Source organism: Sminthopsis crassicaudata, chromosome 6, assembly GCF_048593235.1.
Source record: "Sminthopsis crassicaudata isolate SCR6 chromosome 6, ASM4859323v1, whole genome shotgun sequence".
NCBI lineage: Eukaryota > Metazoa > Chordata > Mammalia > Dasyuromorphia > Dasyuridae > Sminthopsis > Sminthopsis crassicaudata.
Window position 1 is genome coordinate 202,430,692 of NC_133622.1, and position 23,685 is coordinate 202,454,376.

The 23,685-nt window shown below is 41.1% G+C and overlaps 2 protein-coding genes across 2 annotated transcripts in view; one reads left to right on the forward strand and one right to left on the reverse strand.

Moving 5' to 3' along the window:
• The window catches only part of CYP2R1 (cytochrome P450 family 2 subfamily R member 1), a 16,974-nt gene extending 4,585 nt beyond the window's left edge, over positions 1-12,389 (forward strand). The window contains exons 2-5 of the mRNA XM_074275605.1: positions 242-383; positions 1,640-2,272; positions 2,989-3,318; positions 5,762-12,389. Coding sequence (XP_074131706.1) covers positions 242-383; positions 1,640-2,272; positions 2,989-3,318; positions 5,762-5,937 — 1,281 coding nt within the window. The 3' untranslated portion in view covers positions 5,938-12,389. The remainder of the gene's footprint in view (positions 1-241; positions 384-1,639; positions 2,273-2,988; positions 3,319-5,761) is intronic.
• The window catches only part of PDE3B (phosphodiesterase 3B), a 139,611-nt gene continuing 124,484 nt past the window's right edge, over positions 8,559-23,685 (reverse strand). The window contains exons 12-16 of the mRNA XM_074275604.1: positions 20,708-20,907; positions 16,120-16,323; positions 13,926-14,087; positions 11,072-11,339; positions 8,559-10,865 (exon numbers count right to left, since the gene is read on the reverse strand). Of these exons, the coding sequence (XP_074131705.1) occupies positions 10,687-10,865; positions 11,072-11,339; positions 13,926-14,087; positions 16,120-16,323; positions 20,708-20,907 (1,013 nt within the window). The 3' untranslated portion in view covers positions 8,559-10,686. The remainder of the gene's footprint in view (positions 10,866-11,071; positions 11,340-13,925; positions 14,088-16,119; positions 16,324-20,707; positions 20,908-23,685) is intronic.

The window sequence follows — 23,685 nt, forward strand, 5'->3', positions numbered from 1 at the left end:
GGATGCTGTGTGTGGTGCAGGGCTTAGCAGAAAGGAAGCCCTTGTGGTCTCCTAAAACCTCAGTTGTTGCCATCAATACTTGCTGGTCAATTACTGAAGCTTGGAAAGGCACCTAACATACTTCTGGATAGTAACTCTGACTCCGATAAAGCTTGGAAAAGAATATAAAGATTTCCTTAATGATCTTTCCCCAGATGACATATTCAAATTCTGCTTTTTTTAAATTTTTCTTTTTCCAAAGATTTTCAGTTTGGATCTTGGAGGTTTATTCACTGTAGTCTTGAATGGCTATGATATAGTAAAAGAATGTCTTGTTCATCAAAGTGAAATTTTTGCAGACAGACCTGCTCTCCCGCTATTCAAGAAGCTGACCAAAATGGGAGGTATGTGTATTTTCAATTATTAAGGACTTACTAAAATATCTTAAACTTATTTTAGGTATCATTTAGTTAGAGAAGGCTATGCTATGCACAAACCAAAATATCCTCCATATACAGACTTGAGCAAATGAAATTATATTTGTAAATCTACTTAGTGCAGGGCCTATGTGTGTACTTTTATAAAGGTTATTTTTCCTTCTCTCACCTCGGGCACCTCCCTAAGTTGTAGTTCCTCATGTAGAAAATGGAAATAATATATAAATAATAATAAAATTTTGTACAACTTTCTTAATAGAGTGATTGTCAGTATCAGATAACCATATATATATGTATATACATATATACATACATACACACATATCTATATCTATATAGGTCATGTTCCTCATAATCCTTGAGCAGCATTTAAATCCTAAGTGGATATTTGAATTTTTATCCATTTTTCATCTTAGTATATCCCAACTTATTAAAGGAAAATAGATGATTTAACCTATTCAACAAACATTTATTAAGTCCCCTTAATATGATGAAAATATCATGATCCTAATCTTTTAGGAACATTTTCTCTCCTAGTAGAGGAAATTATATGTATGTAAAGAACTTCATACAAATGGGACAGGAGGTATAAATCAGAGAGATTTTAAGAAATTTGAATAGGAAAAACACTTCAGGGAATCAGAAGAGGGTTCCTGGAGGAAATGACACATGAGTTGAGCCTTGAAGAAAAGGATTTTGGTAAACAGAGATGGGAGAGAACATTGGGTGCAAATATGGGAAGATGGGAGAGGACAGCATGAAAGTAGAGAATGATTCTATGCCTAGCTGAGTTTATGAAAAGGCATGGAATGAGTTAGGCAATGGAATGAGGAGGGCAAATTGGAGCCAGACTGGGGGGTGCCTTTTTACTCTGTTCATTGGGCAAAAACCACTGTCTGTGTGTGAGTGAGGAGTGATGGGATCAAAGCTGGGTCAAGGCTTGTCTGAAAGGATCAGAGAGAACAGGACGAGACTTAAGGCAGGTGGCTTGAACCGACAGTGGCAGAAGACAAGAAAAAACAGACGGGGACCTGGAACAGACAAAGGAAGACGTGGGTTTGGAATAGAAATGATTTTATATTAAATTCTCTGAACCTCCAGAGGGAATGTTCTGGAGCCTTGGAGATCTAGATTCAGACACAGTCTGTGTGTGTGCATGCAGCAGAGAGAGCTGGGTCTGGATGATAGGGAAAGGGAGATAACTGGTTCAATCTTTCCTGTAGGTTTGCTCAACGCCACGTACGGCCGGGGTTGGGTAGACCACCGAAGGCTAGCCGTGAACAGCTTTCGCTGCTTTGGCTCTGGTCAGAAATCCTTTGAATCCAAAATCCTTGAAGAAGCCAAGTGCTTTGTTGATGCCATTGACACTTATAAAGGGAAACCCTTTGACCTGAAGCAATTGATAACAAATGCAGTTTCAAACATCACCAACATAATTATTTTTGGAGAACGTTTTTCCTATGAAGACACAGAATTTCAGCACATGATTGAGATCTTTAGTGAGAATGTGGAGCTGGCTGCCAGTGCCTCTGTCTTCTTGTATAATTCTTTTCCCTGGATTGGCATCTTCCCCTTTGGGAAACACCAGCAACTTTTTAAGAATGCAGCTGTGGTCTATGATTTTCTCTCTAGAATTATTGAAAAGGTGTCTGCCCACAGAAAACCACAGTCACCTCAGCATTTCGTTGATGCATATTTAGATGAGATGGATAAAGGCAGAAATGACCCAGGCTCCACATATTCCAAGGAAAACCTGATTTTCTCGGTAGGGGAGCTTATCATCGCTGGAACAGAAACCACCACCAATGTACTGAGATGGGCCATTCTTTTTATGGGCCTTTATCCTAATATTCAAGGTGAGAAATCTGCCTGAAACTTAGGCACCCTCTGAATGGAGGAGGGAGTGGGAGAGAGCTCATCTGCCAAGGAAAGGGCACTTGATATGAACTCACAGGTTCGTTATCTACCTGTGGGAACTTGGGTGAATCATTTAATCTCTTTGGACATTTCTTCAACTGCCAAATGAGGGATTTGGTCTAAACTTCTGAGGTTAGGCCCCTCTCAGCTCTAAGCCTTCAACTGATAAGATGAGCCACATTTGGAGCTGTTTGAATCAAAGTATAGATTAAACATAGTCCTGACTGAGGAAGAAGACAAGCAACATTTTTTTTCCCCAAAATATAATATTTCCACTTCAAGGTCTGTTTCTCTGTTCAAATTTAAGAGTTTTATGTATACCAGACTTTAGCTGGAAAATTGGTTGCCCCCTAAATACTACCAGGGAGTGCCAGAGAGCCTAAGAATTATGTTTTAATTGTACTTAATTGTCTGCACAGCTGTTCTAATGGGGGGTTGTGTGTTCCATTATCCCCTTTTAAAAAATAGGGAAACAAAAGGAAGAAAAAAATCTGGGAGCATCAGCCTGAAGTCTACTTTGTTAGAATAATCTCAGGGCTGTCCAGTGGTATCTTCAACCTCAGGTTACAAAGGGCTTCATGTATGAGGTCAAAATAATGTAAAACTTTATGAGTTCAATAATTTCCTAATAACTTGCACCCTTTTCCTCTAACAGGGCAAGTCCATAAAGAGATTGATTTAATTGTGGGACCCAATAGGACACCTTCTTTGGAGGACAAAAGCCAAATGCCATTTACTGAGGCAGTTTTGCATGAAGTTTTGCGGTTCTGTAATGTAGTCCCACTGGGTATTTTCCATGCAACTTCTCAAGATACAGTTGTACGTGGTTATTCTATTCCTCGGGGCACTACAGTCATTACAAATCTTTACTCCGTTCACTTTGACAAAAAGTACTGGAAAAACCCAGAAGTTTTTTATCCAGAACGATTTCTGGACAGCCATGGACAATTTGTTAAGAAAGAAGCACTGGTTCCTTTCTCACTAGGTAAGATATACCTGGATACGAGGGTCTTTGATCTGTAGTAAGAAGCTTTCCTGGTGACCTCCTCATAAAAGAGCCAAGCCCAGGTGCTTCTTGGGAAAGGGTCTTTGTGAATAGCTGTTGGTCAGAGTAATGAGAAAGTTTTTTTTTTTTTTAAATGTAATTAATCTGGGTTTTGGAACAAACCTTCTTCCCTCAAAGTTATTGTAAAGAAAGCTTTTTTTGTCAGTGCTGATACACTTGAGAAATGGTACTGTCATATTAATAGTATTAATATGTTCTTAGTCCATCTATTGTCACCATTTTTGGAATTTGTAGAGCACCTTAAAGCTTGTAAAGCACTTGGACAAACATTATCTCATTTTATTCTCATAACACCCTGGGAGAGGTACTATTATCACCCCCATCTTACAGATATGGAAACTGAGGAGATGGAGATTAAAGTGATTTGGTGAGAGACATATAGCTAGTAAGTTCCTTAGTTCAGGATTTGAACTCAAATCTTCTAAGCACCAAAGTCAGCTCCATCCACTGTGCTACACAGTAGCCCAAGTAAGAATGAGAGGACTATGGAGATCATCAGTGAATCAAACTTTTGTTAGGTTCCTTCTATGAGTCAGTTACTGTGGTAAGCACTAGGGATGCAGAAAGAGGCAAAAGACAGTCCTTAAAGAGCTTGTACAATCTAATGGGTGAGACAACATGCACACACACACACAAAATAAGCTATAAATAGGATAAATGAGAAATAACACACAGAAGGCATCAGAATTAAAAGGGATTGGGAACAGCTTTCAGTAAAAAAAAAAAAAGGGGGGGGGGCGGGTTAGGTGGGACCTACTTACAGGAAGAAGCCAGGAAATTTAATAGGCAAGAATTAGGAAGAAGAGCATTCTAGTTTGGGGGAAAGTCTGGAGCAGAAAAGGTTGTGTCTTATTCCTGAAGCAGACTAGGCCAGTGTCACTAGATGGAAGAACATAGAGTGAGAAGGAAGGTGTTAGAAGTCCGGAAAAGTAGGAAGGGACTGGGTTCTGAAGGGCTCTGAACACCAAAAAGAGCATTTTGTATTGGGTCCAGAAGGTGATAGGGAGCCGTGGAGTTCATTTTATAGGGAGGTGACATGGCCAGACTATAGAGTTTTAGGGAAAAAAACTTGTTGACTAAATGAATGGGGAAAGCCTTGAGGCAGGCCAGCCCATCCACAGGCTGCTGCAATGATCCAGGGGTGGGTGATGAGGGCAATGTCAGAGAGAGGGATCTTATTTGAGAGACGCTGGAAAGGGGACATCAGGAAATCTTGGGAATAGAGAGAGAGGAAGGAGTCCAGGACTCCTGGGCTGTGAGTCTGAACAATTAGGAGGATGGTGTGGCCTTCTATAATAAGGAAGATAGAAGGAGAGTTGGGGGAAGGGTAATGAGTTCACTTTTAAATATTGAATTTAAGAATTTGAATATTGAATTAGATACAAGATTGAGCAGAGAGATTGGGGCAAGAGAGGTAGAATCCTCAGTACAGAGATGAGAAATCCATGGAAACTGCTGAGCTCCCAGAGTTAAATAGTATGGAGGGAAAAGAGAAGGGGGTCCAGGATGGGACAGAACTCTGCTTAGTGGGTATGACCAGGAGGAGGACCTGGCAAAGGAAACAGAGGAGTGGTCAGACAGGTAGGAAGAGCAGGAGAGATGGGTGTCCAGAAAACCTAGAGGAGGAGAGTCAGGGACAAGAAGGTAATCACCACTGTCAAGAAGAATGAGAATTGGGGCAGCTAGGTGGTGCAGTGGATAGAGCACCAGCCTTGAATTCAGGAGGACCCGAGTTCAAATCTGGTCTCAGACACTTCCTAGCTATGTGACCTTGGGCAAGTCACTTAACCCTAGCCTAAGGGGGGGGGGGATGAGAATCGAGAAAAGATCATCCCTTAACAAGAAGGGAAACTGAGTCCCTGGGAGTGCAAGGCTTTCCCAAGGCTGCCCAGTACATGAACAGCAGAATCAGACCCCCATCCCACATTTTCTTCACCCGAGTTAGCTTCCCTGCTGGAAAACAGCTGAGGGGAACGCATTTGGTCCTTGACAGGGATTTAACTTATCGGGAACCCAAAGATGTCCTGTGACTGACTGATAGAGCAGCTCTGCAGCACACTGATGCCCAGTAAAACCTAAGCTGCCCCCCTCAGTCCTGCGGTCATCACCGAGCACCTCTCGGGCCCCTGAGAAGCAAGCTTGAAGGTCTGGCTCCCGAGTCTGTGCCACCGTTGCCAAAATATTCTTAATCCTTTAAGAGCTGGACCCGATACTTAGGAGACGCTTAATGTTTATGGATTAATTGGTGCCACTGAATTAGTTATCCTAACACGTCCAGTTCTGTATAATGTGTTTAGGAGAAGAGGGAGGAGAAGGCACTGTTTGATCTTGGAAAAAGACTGATTTTTCCCCTTCTCTTCAGGAAGAAGACATTGTCTTGGAGAACAGCTGGCTAGGATGGAGATGTTTTTGTTTTTCACATCATTGCTTCAGCGATTTCACTTGCATTTTCCACCCGAGGTAGTTCCAAATCTCAAACCCAAATTAGGCATGACATTGCAGCCACTACCGTACCTCCTCTGTGCAGAAAGACGGTAGCCAGAATGGAGTTGTGTATTTATAGACCATGAAGGAGTCTGCCTTCTGCTCAGAATTTGAACAATAGCCCCATTATCTTAATTTTATTTTAAACTATATTCAAAAATCTAAATTGAGAAATGCAAAGTAGTTTTTAAATACAGTTGTACCCCCAGACCCACCTTTCTAACTGCCCACTTTTTAATCTAGATTCTTGATTTCCTGGGAATCCAGGGAGGGGATGGTCCTCTGCCCTCTCTCTTTGGGCACAGTATTTGTTAGAGAAGTAAAAATAATAATAAAAAAGCAAGATTCCAAGGCAGGGATGGGAGGGTGGAGGAAGGGGGTGTTTGATGGGGAATGGGATTTGGATCTTCCAACAAATTCTGGCCTTTCTCTTTACCTTTCAGGTAAAGTTTCTTGCCTTGAAAGTGGAAGATTTTAGTTAATGTTAAATAATGACACTTCTATTCGTGAAATAAGTGACTGGTTTGTCTCTTGGGATTCCCTTATTTACACAGGCACCTCTCTGTGCCTAGATTTCTCATTTGGTAGTTGTTTGAAACAGTTACAGTGTTTTTGAGAATACCCTGACTTCTGGGGAAAACTGATCAGCACTGTTGGTTATTTGGCATCCTATAAGATCAATTGACTTTAAAACTAGGCAAATCTATATCTATCTATAGACAAATCATCTTTCTCTTAACAGAAGGCAAGGGAACAGTCATTGGCCAAAGGGAAGGGCCTGTTTGGTAGAACTGATGTACATCCTCCCTTAAGCTTGTAAGAGTTAGTGCTGGAAGGTTAGCTCGCTTACAAATGAAATGAATGCAGAATACAAATCCAGTGCCTTTCCCAGCCTGGGGAATGGAAAGGAGGCAGAGACTCTCAGAAACTGAGAGGCAGTTTCCTTGCTTCTCTTGAGCATGTTTTTTAGCAATACCCTTGTCTTTGCTTTACTTGCTCTCAGTGATTTTGACCCAAAGTGGGATGTATGAAATGGCATCAGAAACAAATTCCAGAAATCACAGTGGGCACGGACACTGAGTGGGGTTTGAGTTTAAGGTGAAGACTTCTTGGCTACTGAACCCCAAGTTTGAGAATATAGAGATGTTGGACATTAGGTAGAATGGGGTTCATTCACATAGCTCAGTCCTGGAGTTCAAGTGGCTGCTGTTCAGGAGAACTATCTCCATTTAAAATAGTTCTTAACATGGGAATAGCTAAAATCAGAACTACAGTTGGCAATAATAACCAGCAAGCCATAGGATTACACCTCTCAATCTGTCTCCAAAACACTTTCAGTTCAAGGCAATAGGAAAGATTTATGTTTCCAAAGAGAAATAACATCTTTGATTTCACTTTGGAAGTTGGTTAAGATCTGACAAACTTTTAGATATTAACTAAAAGTGTGATTATGTTGATATAAAATTTCCTCTGCCTGGTTGCTTTCATGGTTGGTCTCTTCAAATCCAAACTGACCAGTGTTCCCAATGGCCAGGGAAATTATTAGTTTCCAACCATCTGGACCTTATCTCTCAGTTTTTAATGGCTCATGCTCACTGTAGTTTCTGTTGATAGTCAGTGACCTCAAGGACTGGTAAAAATTTTGGTCCCCTTTGCACTATAGCTTTTGGGTAGAGATATTAGCAGCAAATCACAAACTTAAGCGTGAACAAAAAATGTGTTCGTTGCTAAAATTCATGCAATGTTAGTTTACTTGACAAGTCTACTGTCCAAAATGAGAACGTTCCTCTATGTGTAGCTGGAGTTTCGGTTGATTCGGAAGCTCAGTCACAGGAGCATGAACAGGCTGAAGTGGTCCAGCAGTATAGGAGCGATTAGGTGAAGACTGAAGAAAAGCAGGAAGAGTCCTTAGCAATGAGAGCTTTCTAAAAGCAGAAGGGACAGGCTGGGAGGTCTGGGAAGGAACCAGAAGTGGCTGGCTCTTCACCCACTAAGCAGGGAGTTAGCTAGATGAGTTTTCCAATTCACAGATGATTGGATTAGTGAGCCTTTATGCACTTGTGCATGTGTGTGTATGTAGGTATCTGTTGAGTGAACCAATGACAAAAAGAAACCTCCATCCCTGGGCAAAGTATAGACTGCATAGAAATTTTTGCTTTCTAGCTAAGGTCATTTGTTTTAAATACCTAGTATAATCTGGGGCTCAGGAAAGCTGAAAGGAGAAGCAGGGCTCGAAGGGCCATTTGCTGTGATCTCAGCTTTGGAATCAGTTCTTGTTATGGAGATGGCAGGTTATCTGGCTTACACACAATAGCAGACAAATTATGGTGTATGGAAAGGCATCATGCTGCACATTAAGTATGGACTAGACTAGTACAAAGACTTACCTAAGCTTCTAGATTCTGATTTTATATTATCTACCTGTATTAATTAGCTTAGGACAACTATGGTGATTCACACAGTACTATGCTAGAGTTCCCTGGAGGAACAGAGAGACAAGATCCTTTAAGAAAGATATCCAAAGGGCTCTCAGCATGGCCCCCACATCCTCCCCAGTCACAGCAGAAAATAAAAGTTACACTTGGGAACAACTGGTATCTTTAAAATATTTAATATACCATATCTGTTCCTTATAATTATGGAAGTAACAAATTGGACAAAAATACTTTGCAGAGTTTCTTTGGGCTAAAGTCACTTGTTTATAAGCCATAATCAAGTAACAAAAAGTTGAAAAGCTCTAATGTTGAAAAATCAACAAGCCAATTGTCAAATTATTCCATTATTTTAAAATAAATTCCAGTAACTGAATATTCTAAAAGAATAAAAAAAGAATAACACGCTTCTATTGAGAAGCTAAATGAAAACTTTACATTAAATCCCCCCTGCTTCCCCTTCAAATTCTTAACCAAAAAGGGCTCCTCCTTTAGTGCCTGCTTTGTCACTGACAGATAGGTGTGCTGCACAGAACCCACAGCAATGGTGCTCTTCTGAGGCTGGCTTCTGGTGAAAAAAAGAAAAAAACAGGAAAAAGGCCAAACCATTAACTGTAGATGAAATGTGTCTACATGGTATAAGTCCCCTTGGCAAGTGTGTGGCAGGTGGTAGTCACTGTGTTGGGAGAAGGACCTTGTGTGTTAACACCCCACAAAAACATCTTTTGCAAACTGCCAACACCGTATTCCAAACAGACAGTCACGGCTTCTTTGGGGGTGACAGCTGTGCAATCTGGGATTACATCTCCAGTCACATCAGGCTGGCAAACCGAACACCTCCTTACCCTGCCAAGAGGACACGTCCAGACGCCTTTAGTCTAGGCTGAGCTCCATCATTCACTATTTGACAGGCATCTGTTGGGGCTGGTTTGGGTGCCGCCTTCCCCACAGACTCATACATAGCTCAGTGTGACTTTCCCACACAAAATTACATTTGCAACTGTCCTAGCTCACACGGGCCATAGAAAAGCTGCACATGCATGTGTTCTGCAGCCATCTTCACCATGATCATCCAAGAAGTTTTAGGAAGATGTGGGTAAAAATAATTTTAGGTAGCAAGAGAAATCCAGAATTAGGGCAATTCTATATGGTGATTCTGAAACTAAACCAACAACTGGGCAATAGGAATAAATACACAGTAGTCATCTTAAGTTTAACCTTTTTCAAACACTGCCCAGAATGCATCTGGAGCAGAAGGAAACAGATCCAAAGCTGGGTGCCTCAGTGTCACCCACATATGCTTCTAAGTGCACTGACCGGGGGAATTCTGACTGAAGATGGCTGATCCAATTCTGTGTTTACTGCATGCAGGCACATAGACTTTTTTCATTTGGCTGTTCATGAACTTTTTGTAGGAGTGGTTTGCATTATATGTAAGGATCAGAGGGGATTTCAATTCAACAAAAAGAATGAGGCCGAGAGTTTCCCTTTTTTGGCTTTGATCTGTCTCAAAATGTGTATCTGAGAGTGGAATGTAGCTCAGGCTCAATAGTGGGATGGGACTGGCGTTCGCTGGGTTTAGTGGAATACACTTAAAAAGATTCATCCTGAGTAAGAGTGAAAAAAATGTAGCAGTACTGAGTCAAAACAAATCTCTTTTTAAAGATTAAAAAATTCTACCACGGAGCATCAGTACATCAATTTAAAAGAGGCAAAATCTGATGCTCACAGCAAACCTGAATCATTTCAGCAAAACTGCGACAATGATGCACGATAGTCAAAGGCATCAGAAATTGATGCATCTTAATCCATCTGAATTGTTTTTAAAAATCAGAATATCCTGTGGATGTCACAGTCCCCAAATGGGAGGCCGGAGTTGGGAGGGTAGGACACCCCGTGGAAACCATCCCTTGGCGATACAGCAAACACCATCTTCGTCATTAGACAGGAAGAGCCATGGGGATGCAAGAACAGAGCAGAGTGAATCCCAGTCTCGCACAAACCAGAGTTCTGCCTCCTTGGCAAAAGAAGAGCTCTTTCTCAGCTTGTGGGCTCTGCAGGCAAAGGCCGAGCTCTGGATCCAGCAAGGCAGCCTTAGGACCCAACCATCTGCCCCCAAAGGGGTACTTCTGGAGACTTTACAATCATGGGATTTACCAAGGCTCGGACTCTGCTGCCTGGTCTCTGAGGACACAGCTGGGGCAGCATGTAGGCCTCCAATCTCCCAGAAGATGGCCTGGTCCTTCATCAGTCCAGGGGACAAGCCGGGCAGGGGTGGAGTGCTCCTCCCCCCTCCTCCCATGCGGCCTCCCTCTGGCTAGTGGAGAGCATGCTGGGGACCGATGGCAAGATGGCGGCGGCCTTTCCCACCTCAGAGTTCTTCACTGGGAGACGGAAGTGAGCTGGGGCCCTCCCCACCTGGCGTGAGGTCTGCTGTGGGGCCCTCGCTTCCTCTTTCCACCAGCCTCTTCCATAGCTGATGGTTCTCATTCAGATGCTGTGTTAGCTGGCAAAACTTGCGATACTTGACCTTCCTTTTTCGTTGTAGTTCTATAAAAATCAAAATACAGCTTTAACATCTGAGCACCGCCATGGCAAGGACTCACCTATGACACAAATGAACCTGAGAGACACCTAAAAAGAGCTTTCTGAGAGCTAGGGGAGGATGGGGGGTGGATTTCTGCATGCACTGGGAGGATGAAAGGAGCTCATGGGAGGAGGGTGATATGGGAGGGGAAGGCAGGAGGGCGCCTTACTTGGCCTGGCCCCAGGCAGAGAAGCCTCAGGGGCAGGAGTAGGACCTCCATCTTCTTCTGACTGTGACTGCTCACAAAACTCATCCCTGGCAGCATCTTCGCACTCTTCCTCAATCCACAGGCCAGGCAGCAGGCCCGCTGCGTTGTAGGAATTACACAGGGGCCCCACTATGTGAGAGATAAAAGATTCCTGCAACTTGGCAAGCTGTGGGCAGTGGCGATCCATGAAGGGACTGATGGGCAGCCCAAGACTGGCTTCTTCATCTCCCTGAACAATTTAAAAAACAAGCAGAAGGGGCACTTTATATACTTCCGGTGTTCCCCTCCCTTACCCTACATCCCAGTCTCCAGGATGGCACAAGAGTGTTTCCACCTATGTTATCACTGCCTTACAAAAGATTCATGTGGAGATGGAGTATTTCTCATCCGGGCTGGGAGCTCTAAATGTATACTGTCTGTTGGCTGTTTCCTTCTCTATTTCTAAGGCCAACCTAATATTTTTCTTCTTTAAAAATCATGCTGAGAATTGTACAAATATGTTTACATATATTGGAAATAACACATTTTTTACCATGTTTAACATATATTGGATTACTTGCCATCTAGGGGAGGGGGTGAAGGGAAGGTAGGGAAAACTGGAACACAAGGTTTTCCAAGGGTCAATGGAGAAAAATTTTCCATGTATATTTTGGAAAATAAAAAGCTTTAATAATTTTTTTTTTAATTCCTAGCTCCATTGGGAGGAAAAAAAAAAAAAAAGATCATGCTGGTCAGCATCTTGAGAAGTTTACTACAGCTGTGATTCTAAGTACATAATCCTATCCAGGTCTTTAGAAAGCATCACATGCACACCAGACTTTGTGTATTTTCCTTTTAGTTGGTTCCTGGGTTTTTTAACAGTTTCTACTAATAGATTCTGGGTTCATTCAACAGTGAAATGGTACCGAAAAGAGAGACCGCTTCTTCTTTGAGCATGAGCAATATTGTCGATGCCCCACTCCCCCAAACCACTAAAAGGCCAAGAATGTGAATAATGAGGGGAAGAAATGCTCTCCCTCTTTTCTCAAGCCCTCTTGCTCACAGAGACTGGCAGTTAATGATAACAGGCATTTCTTGCCCAGCCTACAGAGAAGGTTTTAGGCCTCAGTGATGGGAGCAGAATAAGACAGGACTTGACTCATCTGTCAGGAAATTTGGGATATGACCCATTTGGGGGTCATCTTACCCCCACTTTAAGAAGGAACATAAGAAATGTATTTCTCACAACATTAAGACTTTAAAAGACAAATACTTTCAACAAATAAAAAAATGTAAACTCTTAAAGGAATACTTCAATGAATTTGTTTTGCCCCATGCTTGGAAAATTTAGGGGTTACAGGATTGTGTTCTGTTGCCCTCTAGAGAAGGAATTAGGATAAATGGAAAGAAATTATAAAAAGGCAGCTTTCATCAATGTGTGAAGAAGTACTTTCTGATTATGGAAACTATCCAATAGTCTGCTTCACAAAGGAGTGAACTCCCTACCCTTGGAGTTCTTCAAGCAGAAGCTAAATGGATGTAGGACAGTATGAGATGCATAGGAAATAAAAAGGATTCCTATTTAAATGAACCATGTTTTGAGTGACTTTTGAGAGTACCATTTGAGAATAAAAGTTTATGAAGCACAAGATAAACATCTTGTACCACAATAATGAAAGACCCTGTTGGAGTTGGCACCAAGTAGAGGGTGGGCACGAACCTAAGAGGACTCCTGCAAGGGCATACAGAGGGCAGTGCTGGAGGAGGAGGAAGGGGAGGACAAAGTTGATCACACCTAACGTACTCCCAGAGCAATGGCTCCTTACTAGAATAAGAACAATAAAGTCCTGGCTGTCAAGGAGACTAGGGAGATCACCACCTGTTACATGTACTTGAATGAGGAAAGGAGGATTCCTCACTCAAAGTCAAAGGGCCTAGACTTGCTTGTGGCGCTGATGAAGCCACGCCATTAGCTCATGTGTAAACAAGGGGAGGACTTCACCACCACACCTACATCGGTGATTCTGTGCTTGGAAGACAATTTCAAAAGAAAACCAGGAGCCCGGCAAAGCTGTGGCCTGCCCCTCTCTCAAGGCCTCCCAGCTCTTCTTTCTCCAAGGCAAGAAGCTTCAGAGGGAAGTGGGCAATGGAGGCTTCGGGTCAGAGGGCCTGAGTTTGTTGGGCTCTTTTACGTAAAGTGATTTAACCTCAGTTACTCCATCTAGAAAAGGTGGAGGGAGAGAAGAGAGGAACTCGATGATCTCTAATGAGCTAGAAAAATCTTGCCCAGCACTTACTTTCCAGAACAGAACTTGGACCATCCATTGGCCTTTGCCTTCCTCCTCCTCCTGGCCTGCATCACCCCAAGATAGCATTTGGGCGAGATGGTGAGACCAACTATTCCTTCTAGGAAGCTAGAAGACCCCAGCCCAGGAAGAGTCCCCGATCTCCTGGCACTGCCTGGGCCCTAGGGGCCTTGCCAGCTGTTGCACCCTTAGGTTTTTCAAGCTTTTACATTTGCTCTGATCTTCAGCTCCCTTGGATGGGCTGTAAGAATGGGATCTCTCTGAAAGAGGGCCCAGTCTCTCCTTCTCTTGTATGTCCTCCTACCTCTAGATTTTGCCATAGAGCATACTTGTCCTGGACCATTCTGTAAGCTAGACTCATCTCGCCTCCAGACCAGACCAGACTCCAACTAACCTTCGGTGATGGCACTTCTGCTGGCAAAAGCCAAAGAGGCTGGGATGGAGGAAGGGGAGATGGAAGGCTGCCTTTCCCCTCCCGGCCCAGGCCTCTCTCCTGAGCTGTCGGCCTCCTCTCTGGGCCCTGGGCTCACCTGGTCATAGAACTCACTGACAATCCCTTCTGTCCACCTCACATGTAGATCTTCAGCTTTTGCTGGACCATTTATGTCGGCCAATTTGATGCACACCTGACACACAAGGAGCCGATCATCTTCACTATTCCACTGTATGCCAGGACTGTTCACATCATTGGCCTAGTTGAGGAGAAAGAAGAATCCTTAAGCTTCGCCATCATTGTTCCCCACTGAGCCCAACTGTGATTCTCGTGCAAATGAGAGAGAGAGTCATTTTCCCAAGTCCTCACCAACCCCTTATGCCAAGAGCTCTCTGGCTCCAAGGACACTTCCTACCCACTAAGATCATGTTACAGATTTTTGTTTCTCAAGACAGCAAACTTCCCCAAATAGTTCTGTCAATTTAAAGGATTCAAATACCATTTTTAGTAATAAAGAACAATCTGATATGGAATAGATTCTGAACCTGTGATTTCTCTAGGAGAATTCTCAAATAAAGAAACTCCCTCTAGGAATCAGCACTTTCTTGGCAGCTAAAAGCCCTGAAGGTGACTTGCCTAGAACCACCCAGCTAATATATATTAGAAGCAGGATTTGAACCCAGGCTGACTCAGAGGCCAGCTCTCTATCCCCAAGGCCATGCTTCCTCTCAATTTTATTTATAACTACCAAACATAACGATAATAACGGGTAGTGTTGCATGGTGGACAAAGTCGGCCCAGGAATCAGAGCCCCAAGTTCCAGACCCACCTGTGACTCTCTACCAAGTCTAGAAACTCTGAACAAATCTCTTCTGACTAGGCCAGGGCCTGGACCCTGATGAGGATCTCTTCCTAGTACTGTTTTGGGGGTCCTCAGTAGTTCAGGGTCTTCAGGAAGATCTGTGATCTCCCCAGGGACCTGGTCAGAATATGTCAAAAGCCGCCACTAACCAGCTGGCAGACACTGAGAGATCTGAACTTAATGATCACTGAAAACGTGCCTTTTGCCACCACTGGGATTGCCTGATTTTAACTCAGAAGGTTGTTGGAAGATACCCAGAGGCTAGGGAATGGACGCTGGGGACTGTTAAAGAGTTCCTTCCTAGAGAGTCTGGGAATTATCTGAGAATAGCTTCCTCCTGATAGGGGGAGAGAATAAGTCACAAGGAAGAGGGCCTAGTGAGTTGATTAGGGAAAAGCAGAATGAGACTGGAGTACTGGGCCTGGAGTTAGGAAGACTTCGTATGCTTACTAGCTCTATGACCCTACCAAGTCATTTAACCTCAGTTTGCTTCAATCCACTGGAAAGGGAAATGGTGAATCTCTCCAGTATCTTTGCCAAAGAAACTCAATAACTGTACCTTGTGTGTTATGGCCACAACTAATTGACAGAATAAGAGAATGCACAGCTGTAGAGAACTAAGAGAGCACAATCAAATAATTTTCTCCAGTTTTGTTTAGCAACATATGAATAAAAGGAAAAAAAAAAAAAGTAGATAGTTGTTGGGAGTTGACAAGGCATGAACAACAACAAATGTTATCATTGATTCTTATAAAACCTTCCCATAAAAAATTTCTCATTTCCAGCAGCAAATAAAGTGATCTAGCCATTGTGAAAAGCAACTGGTATTTTATGGTAAAGGAGCAATTCAACTTTCCATACCCTTTGGCCCACTGCTAGGAAGGATCACCTAACAAGATCAGAGACAGAAAGGAAGGCCCGATATCCAGTACAAGATTCAAAGCAGCAGCTTCCATGATAGCAAAGAATTGGAAAAAGGATTGGGAAGTGGCTGAATAAATGGGAATATCTGAATACTGTGCCAGTAGCAAAAATATTGAAGATTTCAGAAAAATCACAGAAAAACAGCCCAAAAAACTGCAAAAGTCAAATGAACACTAAACTGGAAAAACCAAGTTGAGCTAGAACCAAGTTAAGAAAATCCACTGCAGAGGCGAGAGATTGGCTATCAACTATATACTTTCAGATACAATGTATTGGGGTGGTCTTCTGAATGTATTATTTTCAATCTTTGTCATAAGGGACAGCTTACGGGGTAGAAGGAGGGTATATTCAGAAGTGAATATGCTGTAAACACAAAAGATAGTCATATAAACAAACAACTAGAATGCAGATAGAAAACCTCCTTCCCAATTCGACTTACTCAAAAGAAATAAAAACAACACAATATTTCTACCCTTAAGTTTAGGTAACAATCCATAAGACAAACCTTAGTATTAAAATCAGCAAGAAAATCAAAGTGCTTTTTGAGATCTGTGGCTAGAATGGCTTCAATCACTAAATAACGAAAATGCTTGAACTCTGGTTGATTAAGGTTACTGAGGAAGTTGAAGTCAGGGCGAGAAAGAAACAGGTTCCAAGCAGCAGCAGCATGATGATTTTCCAGGACAGAGCGGTCATTGTACAACACAGCCTAAAAAGGAACCAGGAAATATGTCAGTGGGTATCAGAAAATACTACATTTTAGTAAGACATTTAAAAGATTTTGAAACCAAGAAAGGTAAGGGACAAAATGCTTATCATTATTTAGAATCAAATAATTTTATGGCTAGAAAAGCACTCTGCATTACTTTAACCTTATCTTTTGATTAATTATTTAGATTCACATGTGGCCAGTATAGAATATACTACCTACAAAAAGCCTTCTACTTACATCAAGGATTAATGTTTAGATATGTGCAGAATTACTTTCATGAGGATTTTGCAGAAATAGAAACATAAGCACAGAGTTCAGTATTACTGGTATTTTCTCAATCATGGGAGAAAGAGGAAGGGAGTAATGTTATGTGATTCATTTAATATATATGGGATTGCCTGTCATCTAGGAGAGGGAGTAGAGGGAGGGAGGGGAAAATTTGGAAAAGTGAATACAAGGGATAATGTTGTAAAAAAAAAAATTACCCATGCATATGTACTGTCAAAAAAAAATTATAATTATAAAATTAATAAATTATTTTTTAAAAAAAGTAACAACATTAGAAAAAAAAGTGATTTTTGTCTTTAAGAATCTGGCTGATTTATATCTTCCTCCTTTGAGGCTCAATACAATAACATTTAAAACTAAGTCATCTCCAGCACAGGCCCCCGCTGGCGACAAATGACTAAATGCTGATATCCTTCCCACCATTGACAATTTTTAGCATTTTTCCTGCTTTCTCATGTAGCCCTTGTGAATTGTAAGGACACAACCTAAGTGTGGTGGCTCCATTATTAATGTAAGAAATAGTCCACTATAGTCATTTTAACAGGTCTTTTTATCCTTTGCTGGTTATCTTTCCAGTTTCATCCTTAAAAGCTCTCATGAAAATTTAGCTTAACAAAGTGTCCCTCATCAACTTTTCTGGTTTTTGCTATACTACTTGCTGGTTTTCTTCGTCTGATTTTCTTCTTACATGTAGTTATGCTTTCTTTTTACATGCAATTTGTTTCTGAATATGCCCCCCCCTTCCCCTTTCTCTACCCAGAAACCTTCCCTTGTAACAAATATTTTTGTTTAAAAAAAAGCAAGTAAGAAAAATCAACCAAGCAATACAGAGACTTCTAGCATAAGATTTTATAAACAAATTTATAACCTAGGATATACTATAAGATATTTAATATGTATGGGAATGCCTGCCATCTAGGGGAGGGGGTGGAGGGAAGGAGGGGAAAAACTCGGAACAGAAGGGAGTACAAGGGATAATGTTGTAAAAAAAAAAAAATTTACCTATGCATATGTACTGTCAAAGAAAATGTTATAATTATAAAAATTAATAAAAAACAAAATTAAAAAAAAACAAATTTATATCCTAAACCAGTCATGTTAACTGTCATATTTCTCTACTTAGTAAATTAGTATTTCCTAGCCAAGATGGTTTTTAGGCTTTTTTTGATATTCTTGTTATGGTGATTGATTTGTATTTTAAACTTCTTTCGAAAATGGAAATGTTCTACATCAATGTTATTTTTATCCATTTCCCATTCTCAAGGCTAAAGGCTGAGTGAGGTATGCGGCTGCCCATATTTCTTCATTTTTATTTTTCTCTTGATTTTGATCTGTGCCATAAGATGATCATTATGTAAACAGTTGATTTGAAAATTGAGTCATACATGGTAATCAATTGTTTTCTGTCAAGATAAAATCAAATTTTTTGTATTATTTAGCATCTCCTGACACTCTCTTGAATAAAACATCAATGATAAAAAGACATTACTATGGCTAAGGGACTATCCTAGTAAGGAACATCCAAGAACAAATTGGGGCAAATTGTTCCCAAATGGATGAGGAAAATATAGTATAAAACAAAAGTTGTAGGATTTAGAAGGGACTAGATAGATAACTCTCATCCAAAATTCTCATTTTATGGTTGAGGAAGCTAAGGCCCTGGGAAGGAAAAGGACTTTTGCTCAAGTTCAAAAAGGTAGCTAAGTAGTAAAGCTAGTTCAAAAGACTTGAACAATATGAGGCCTTTTTGGATAAAAGGACCTACTGCAAGAAGGATTTGGGGAAGAAAAAATTCTACCCTATAGGTAATAAAAAATGATAGAGGCTCTCTACATCCTTTCCTTATCTGAGATGCTCAATCACCTTTAACATAAACATATAGGAACTTAAAACCAAATGTATATGTATAAATGAACAAGTATCTGTAGGATGTCTATGTAGACTATACTCCTTGAATCCTCTTATTTTCTAGACCTAATAAGTATTTTTATAAGAAATTTTGCATCCTAATTGTTCTTTTCTCTGATCTAGAAGCACTGTCCAGTTTGGATCATTGTTGATTTGTCACTCCTTCAGAAACTTGTACACAGCATTATTCTCTGAATTTATCTATATTATGGCAATCTCGAACAAGATTACTAAAACTTTTGTGATACTAAACCCATTTAACCCAAAGTTCTGGAAAACATGATCTGAACACACAAATAAAATACTAAAAGTTGGACTATTATTATGTTTTTCTCAAGCCAGGTCTTTTCTATTTATTTGAAGAATTCTGTATTCCTAAAACATTTGATAGGGTCATCTAAAATTATGTACCAAAACCAAGTATAAATGACAGATCTTTAATTTTGGAGATTTAATAGGAAGCATAATATACACATGCATGTATACACACAGGCACTTATCATGGACTGCTGACCAGGCACCCAATCTTAATCAGTGATGAGGGTCCAGTGCTGATAATCATTGCCATCATTCTGCTGCTACTGACCCAGCAGTCCACTCACCAAACTACCTCTAGCAACTGGGTCTTTGTGACCCAACTCCATTTGGGGTTTTCTTCTTAATCTGGAGGAGATGTATGTATAAGTATGTATGTTTGCATAACATAAAGGAAACAAAATTGATCTCGGGGCCAACTATACTTATACTATTTGCAGAACTGTTCCAAGGAAAATTCTTAGTAAATTTAAATGTGCTTTATAAATGGGAGTTATTATGGACATCTGAGATACAAAAGGGAGGAATTTATCAGAACAACATTTAATTTACATAATTTTCCTAGTCAAATCTCATGCTATTTTTTCCCTTCCAAAGTCCTTCTCCTCAATTACTCTCCTGAAGCTGCTTCTTTTTTGGGGTTGTTCACATACTTAGGATTTATCTAATCAGTCCAAGGAATTGCAGAAAAGAGAATAAAGCAGACCAAAAAGTACAATTGTCCATTGAACCTGGGCTGGAGTCAGGAGGACTCATCTTCCTGAATTCAAATTCAGCCTCCGACACTTACTAGCTGCGTGATTCTGTTTGCCTCAGTTTCCTATCTGTAAAATGAGCTGGAGAAGGCAATGGCAAACCTCTCCAGGACCTCTACCAAGAAAATCCAGATAGGGTCGAGTTACAAAGTCAGACATGACGGAACATCACCATGACAGGAGAAGGCAGGAAAACCGACCAGAGCTTTGGACCGGAGATTCAATGGCAGAGAGAAAAAGAAAGGGAGAGAAAGGGGGGAACACCCATGGCCTGACAAGGAACCTTAGGCCAAAATGTGTCCCCGCAGTCTCTTGGCATTTAGAGCAGCCCCTGATAAACCGCAGGGCTAAAGATGTCGCGCATCCCATCGTCCTCTTCAGCACCAGAGGAGAAATTCCAAGGCACGTTCAGAAGGCCCAGAGAGTAGGCATTTTGGCCCAAGGCTTCAACAAGCAAAAGAAAAGAGATCTCATCTATCAATGTCATTGTCAAGTTGTTCATTTGCCTTTGTCACAGTCACACTCAGGCTACAAACAGCATTTCGAAGAGAGGGAGGAATCCTTCCATCCATTTCCTACTTTCTGAAAATCCAGGCTAAATTATGAGGTTTTGTAAGTGATAAAGGCTTTCCCAAGTGGATATGAACTTTCACCATCCTAGGCATTCCCTGACCCTTTATTTCCACTTTAAGGTTAATTAACTGATTCAGAACCAGCTCATAAACTTAGTCTACATGCCTGAACCTAGCTTATAAAAAAAGAGTTTGAGACAAAGAGAACCAAAGACCTGAGTGACTGTGAGAGGGAGACTACAGAAAATAAGACTCGGTTTCCAAGTTGTAGACAAAAATCATACAGAAAGGCTCCAATGTATTTCCACAGCAATGTCAGTCTTTCATAAACCATCTATCTATATCCATCTAGATAACCAAAGGGGAACACTTTTGACCATTTTCTTAAGACATATTGATGTGAACAACACATCATCACCCCTTTAAAATCAATGAAGGATCCAATGGAGGAAAGTGGATATTTAACTATTATATAGTTATATCAATTTTTAACAACTTCTTAACTATTCCTCTCTTAAGTTCTGTGATAAAAAATGTTCCTACCTGAGGATCACTGGTGGCCACCAAAAATGCATTTGTCCGCCCTGGGTGATCATAGTCGTGCATAGCTGCTGCCACATAAAGAGCCATCAGTTCCAAGGCAGGAATGTTCAGCGCTACGCAGCCATAGTTTGGATCTGTCATTGGGCAACTCTTGGAGGAAGTGTATGAAATGCGTATAGGAGAGAGTCCACTACTATATTCTGGGAGGGAAATAAATGGCAGAAGCAACTGTCATTATTTTCAGTTCAAAAGCAACAAAGATTTATAAAGTCTTACATAAAACGAAGGCTTGGCATTGGGGACATCCCAGAGAAATAAGATTCAATCCCTGCCTTTGTATAAATCTTCAAGTCTAGTACAGACAGTATGACACGGAAATAAATAACTCCTCCAAAGAGCAGAATATGCTGAGAGGACAGCACGCTAAGTGATCTATAAACTCTTGGCATGAAATGTCAATATGACAGTGAGGTTAAAAGAAAGCTTCATAGAAGAGGCAGAAGCTGAACTGGCCCCTGAAAGATCCATCATCTTGCTAAGCTTCCTTCCACTCAGTATTACTTGCCTTATTTTTGTATAATCTTATAATTGTCTACATTCAATCAATGACACAGATAATTAAAAATTATCAGCTCTGAAGTAGACATGACCAACTTTTTTATTGTTGTTGGACTTAGGACTTCACTGGCATAGGGATCTGCTGGTAAAAAATCTGTCTCTAGCCCAGCAGACTAGTTAACTCCTGCACAATTCAGAGAGTTGCCTGAGACACTGAGAGGTTAAGTGTCTTGGCATAGCAATCTTGCCTTCTTGCATCTATATTTTGCTTAGAGTGTTCCCAAGAGGCAGATTAACTCTTTGCTGTTCGGGTTAAGCAGTATAAAAACCCTTTGTTCTAGGTACTCCTTGAGTCATTATTTCCATTTTTAGGGTGGGTGACTGATTCCTAGACTAGGAGCTCAGCACCCTGAAGTGGAAGCTGGCGTATCTGCAAGGTCCAAACACCACCACAGCCCCAGGACCCAGGGGCGATCTTGATGCCATTAGCCCATGGCAGAGACGGAATCCTGGGGTAGTTCTCCCCCATGAGCAACAACAGAGATGGAGCCAGGGTGGAGGAGCCAGCCTAGACCTTGCCCTGCCTCAACACTTCCAAGTGATGCTCCTCCCTCCTCCCTATTTCTTTAACCCTTCTGGGAGGCCGATGTCACATGACATGCTGACAAAATAGCACCACAGAGGCAGATCTTCAGTTGCTAACTCAGCATCCCTTCTACCCAGGCCCACAAGTAACCAGTGGCCCAATCTGTGCCCTGTAATTCCCTCAGCAAGGATTTTCCTGCTGCAGTCATCATTGCCACAATTCCCAGCCCTCACCATCCCCCCCCCATTCTGTGACAACACGTAGTAAATGTAATTCTGCTTCCCCCCACCTTCTCCAACTAATCCTGGCAGGATTTGGAGGCACTGAAAACGCCTTCTCCCCTGGCTTCAGGACTGGGGTGGGGGTTGTTACCCGGCCGGATGGAAAGGGTACAGATATCCAGCTAAATCCAATTGTGTGCCCCTCTAGGTTGTCACTAAGTTGGAATTAGGGCCAGTGAAAAGTGAATTCCTTAATATGGAAAGAGACTGTGACAGCTTTGAGACCCAGTCCTCAGGAGATCTTCTACCCTCAAAAGGGAAGGTACCAGGAAGTGAGTGATAGTGGACTATATTAGAAAAAAGAAATTGCCAAAGACCTTAAGAGAAAGAAAACAGTTAAATGCCCTGAGGACAAGCATATAAACCAACAGGGAAGCTGTCAATAACAGATGGGATCATGGTCACCAGAACACAAACAAGTACAAACATGTCTGAATTAATATAAAACAAAGGAAACTGATTGAGGCAGAGGACCCTGTAGATTCTCTCAAGGGTTTGGAACCATAGAAAGATGTTCTCAATGATTCAAAAAATACTTATGAGAGCAGAATTTAGGGCCTGTATAGCAGAAATAACTAGCAAAAGATAAAAACTTTAATTCATGGTGGCAAATCTTCATAGAAGCAAAAGAACTATTGTTTGGGAAAAGAAATATACAGAAAGAAAAGATGATCTAGAGGATGAGAAGCAAAAGTCACAAATTTAGAAAGAACAAATCTCTATAAAAAAGAAAAACATATTGATCTTGAGGACAGTCAGGCTGTGTAGAGACACTAATCAAAAATCTTCCAAAAGAATAAAAGTGAAAATACCTGGATACCATAATGCAATAAATACTACCAGAAAACTTCCCCAGAATTTCTAAATACAGAAAAGAATCAATGAAAGGAATCCAGAGACTGCTTCCAAGGGAACAAAAACCCTTAAGACACATGATTAAATTTTTAAAATTACAATGACAAACAGTAAGTCCTGCAAGCAACAAGGAGAAAGGCTTTCAAATATTGAAAAGAAAAAGAAGTCTAGAGAACAGAAGTTTATTTTACACCCACCAAAAGCCCAGAAGGGAATGAAATGTGATCCCATGGGCAAAGGTAGTGTCAAGATATAAACTGAGGTGACACTCTCATTAAACTGAGCCTAAAAAAGGAGGATATTCAGTTTTTAAAAATACAATTGAGGCATCCCAAACAACAACAAAATTCTTATGTGAGCAAGTTATTTACTTTGCAAACACCTCAGACAATAGAAAGAAAAGTATAAGAAATTAGTTAAATTATTGGGAGAGAGGAGGAGAAAAAGTTGCCTTTGGCCTTAACAATCAAAGCAAAGGGACCATTAAGAGATTTTTAACTATATACAAAGAGATAAAGATAAAAATGAAACCTAAACAGAAGAAACATGTACGAAAAAAACATAGACTAAATCAGAGATTTTTACAAGACTTCAAGACTTACCTGTAGAATGGGAGGGCCTATAAAAGGAAACTTAAAGAAAGTTGAGTGAAATGTGTAATGTATCCCAACCAAGCCATTGATAAAACAGTGAAGAGA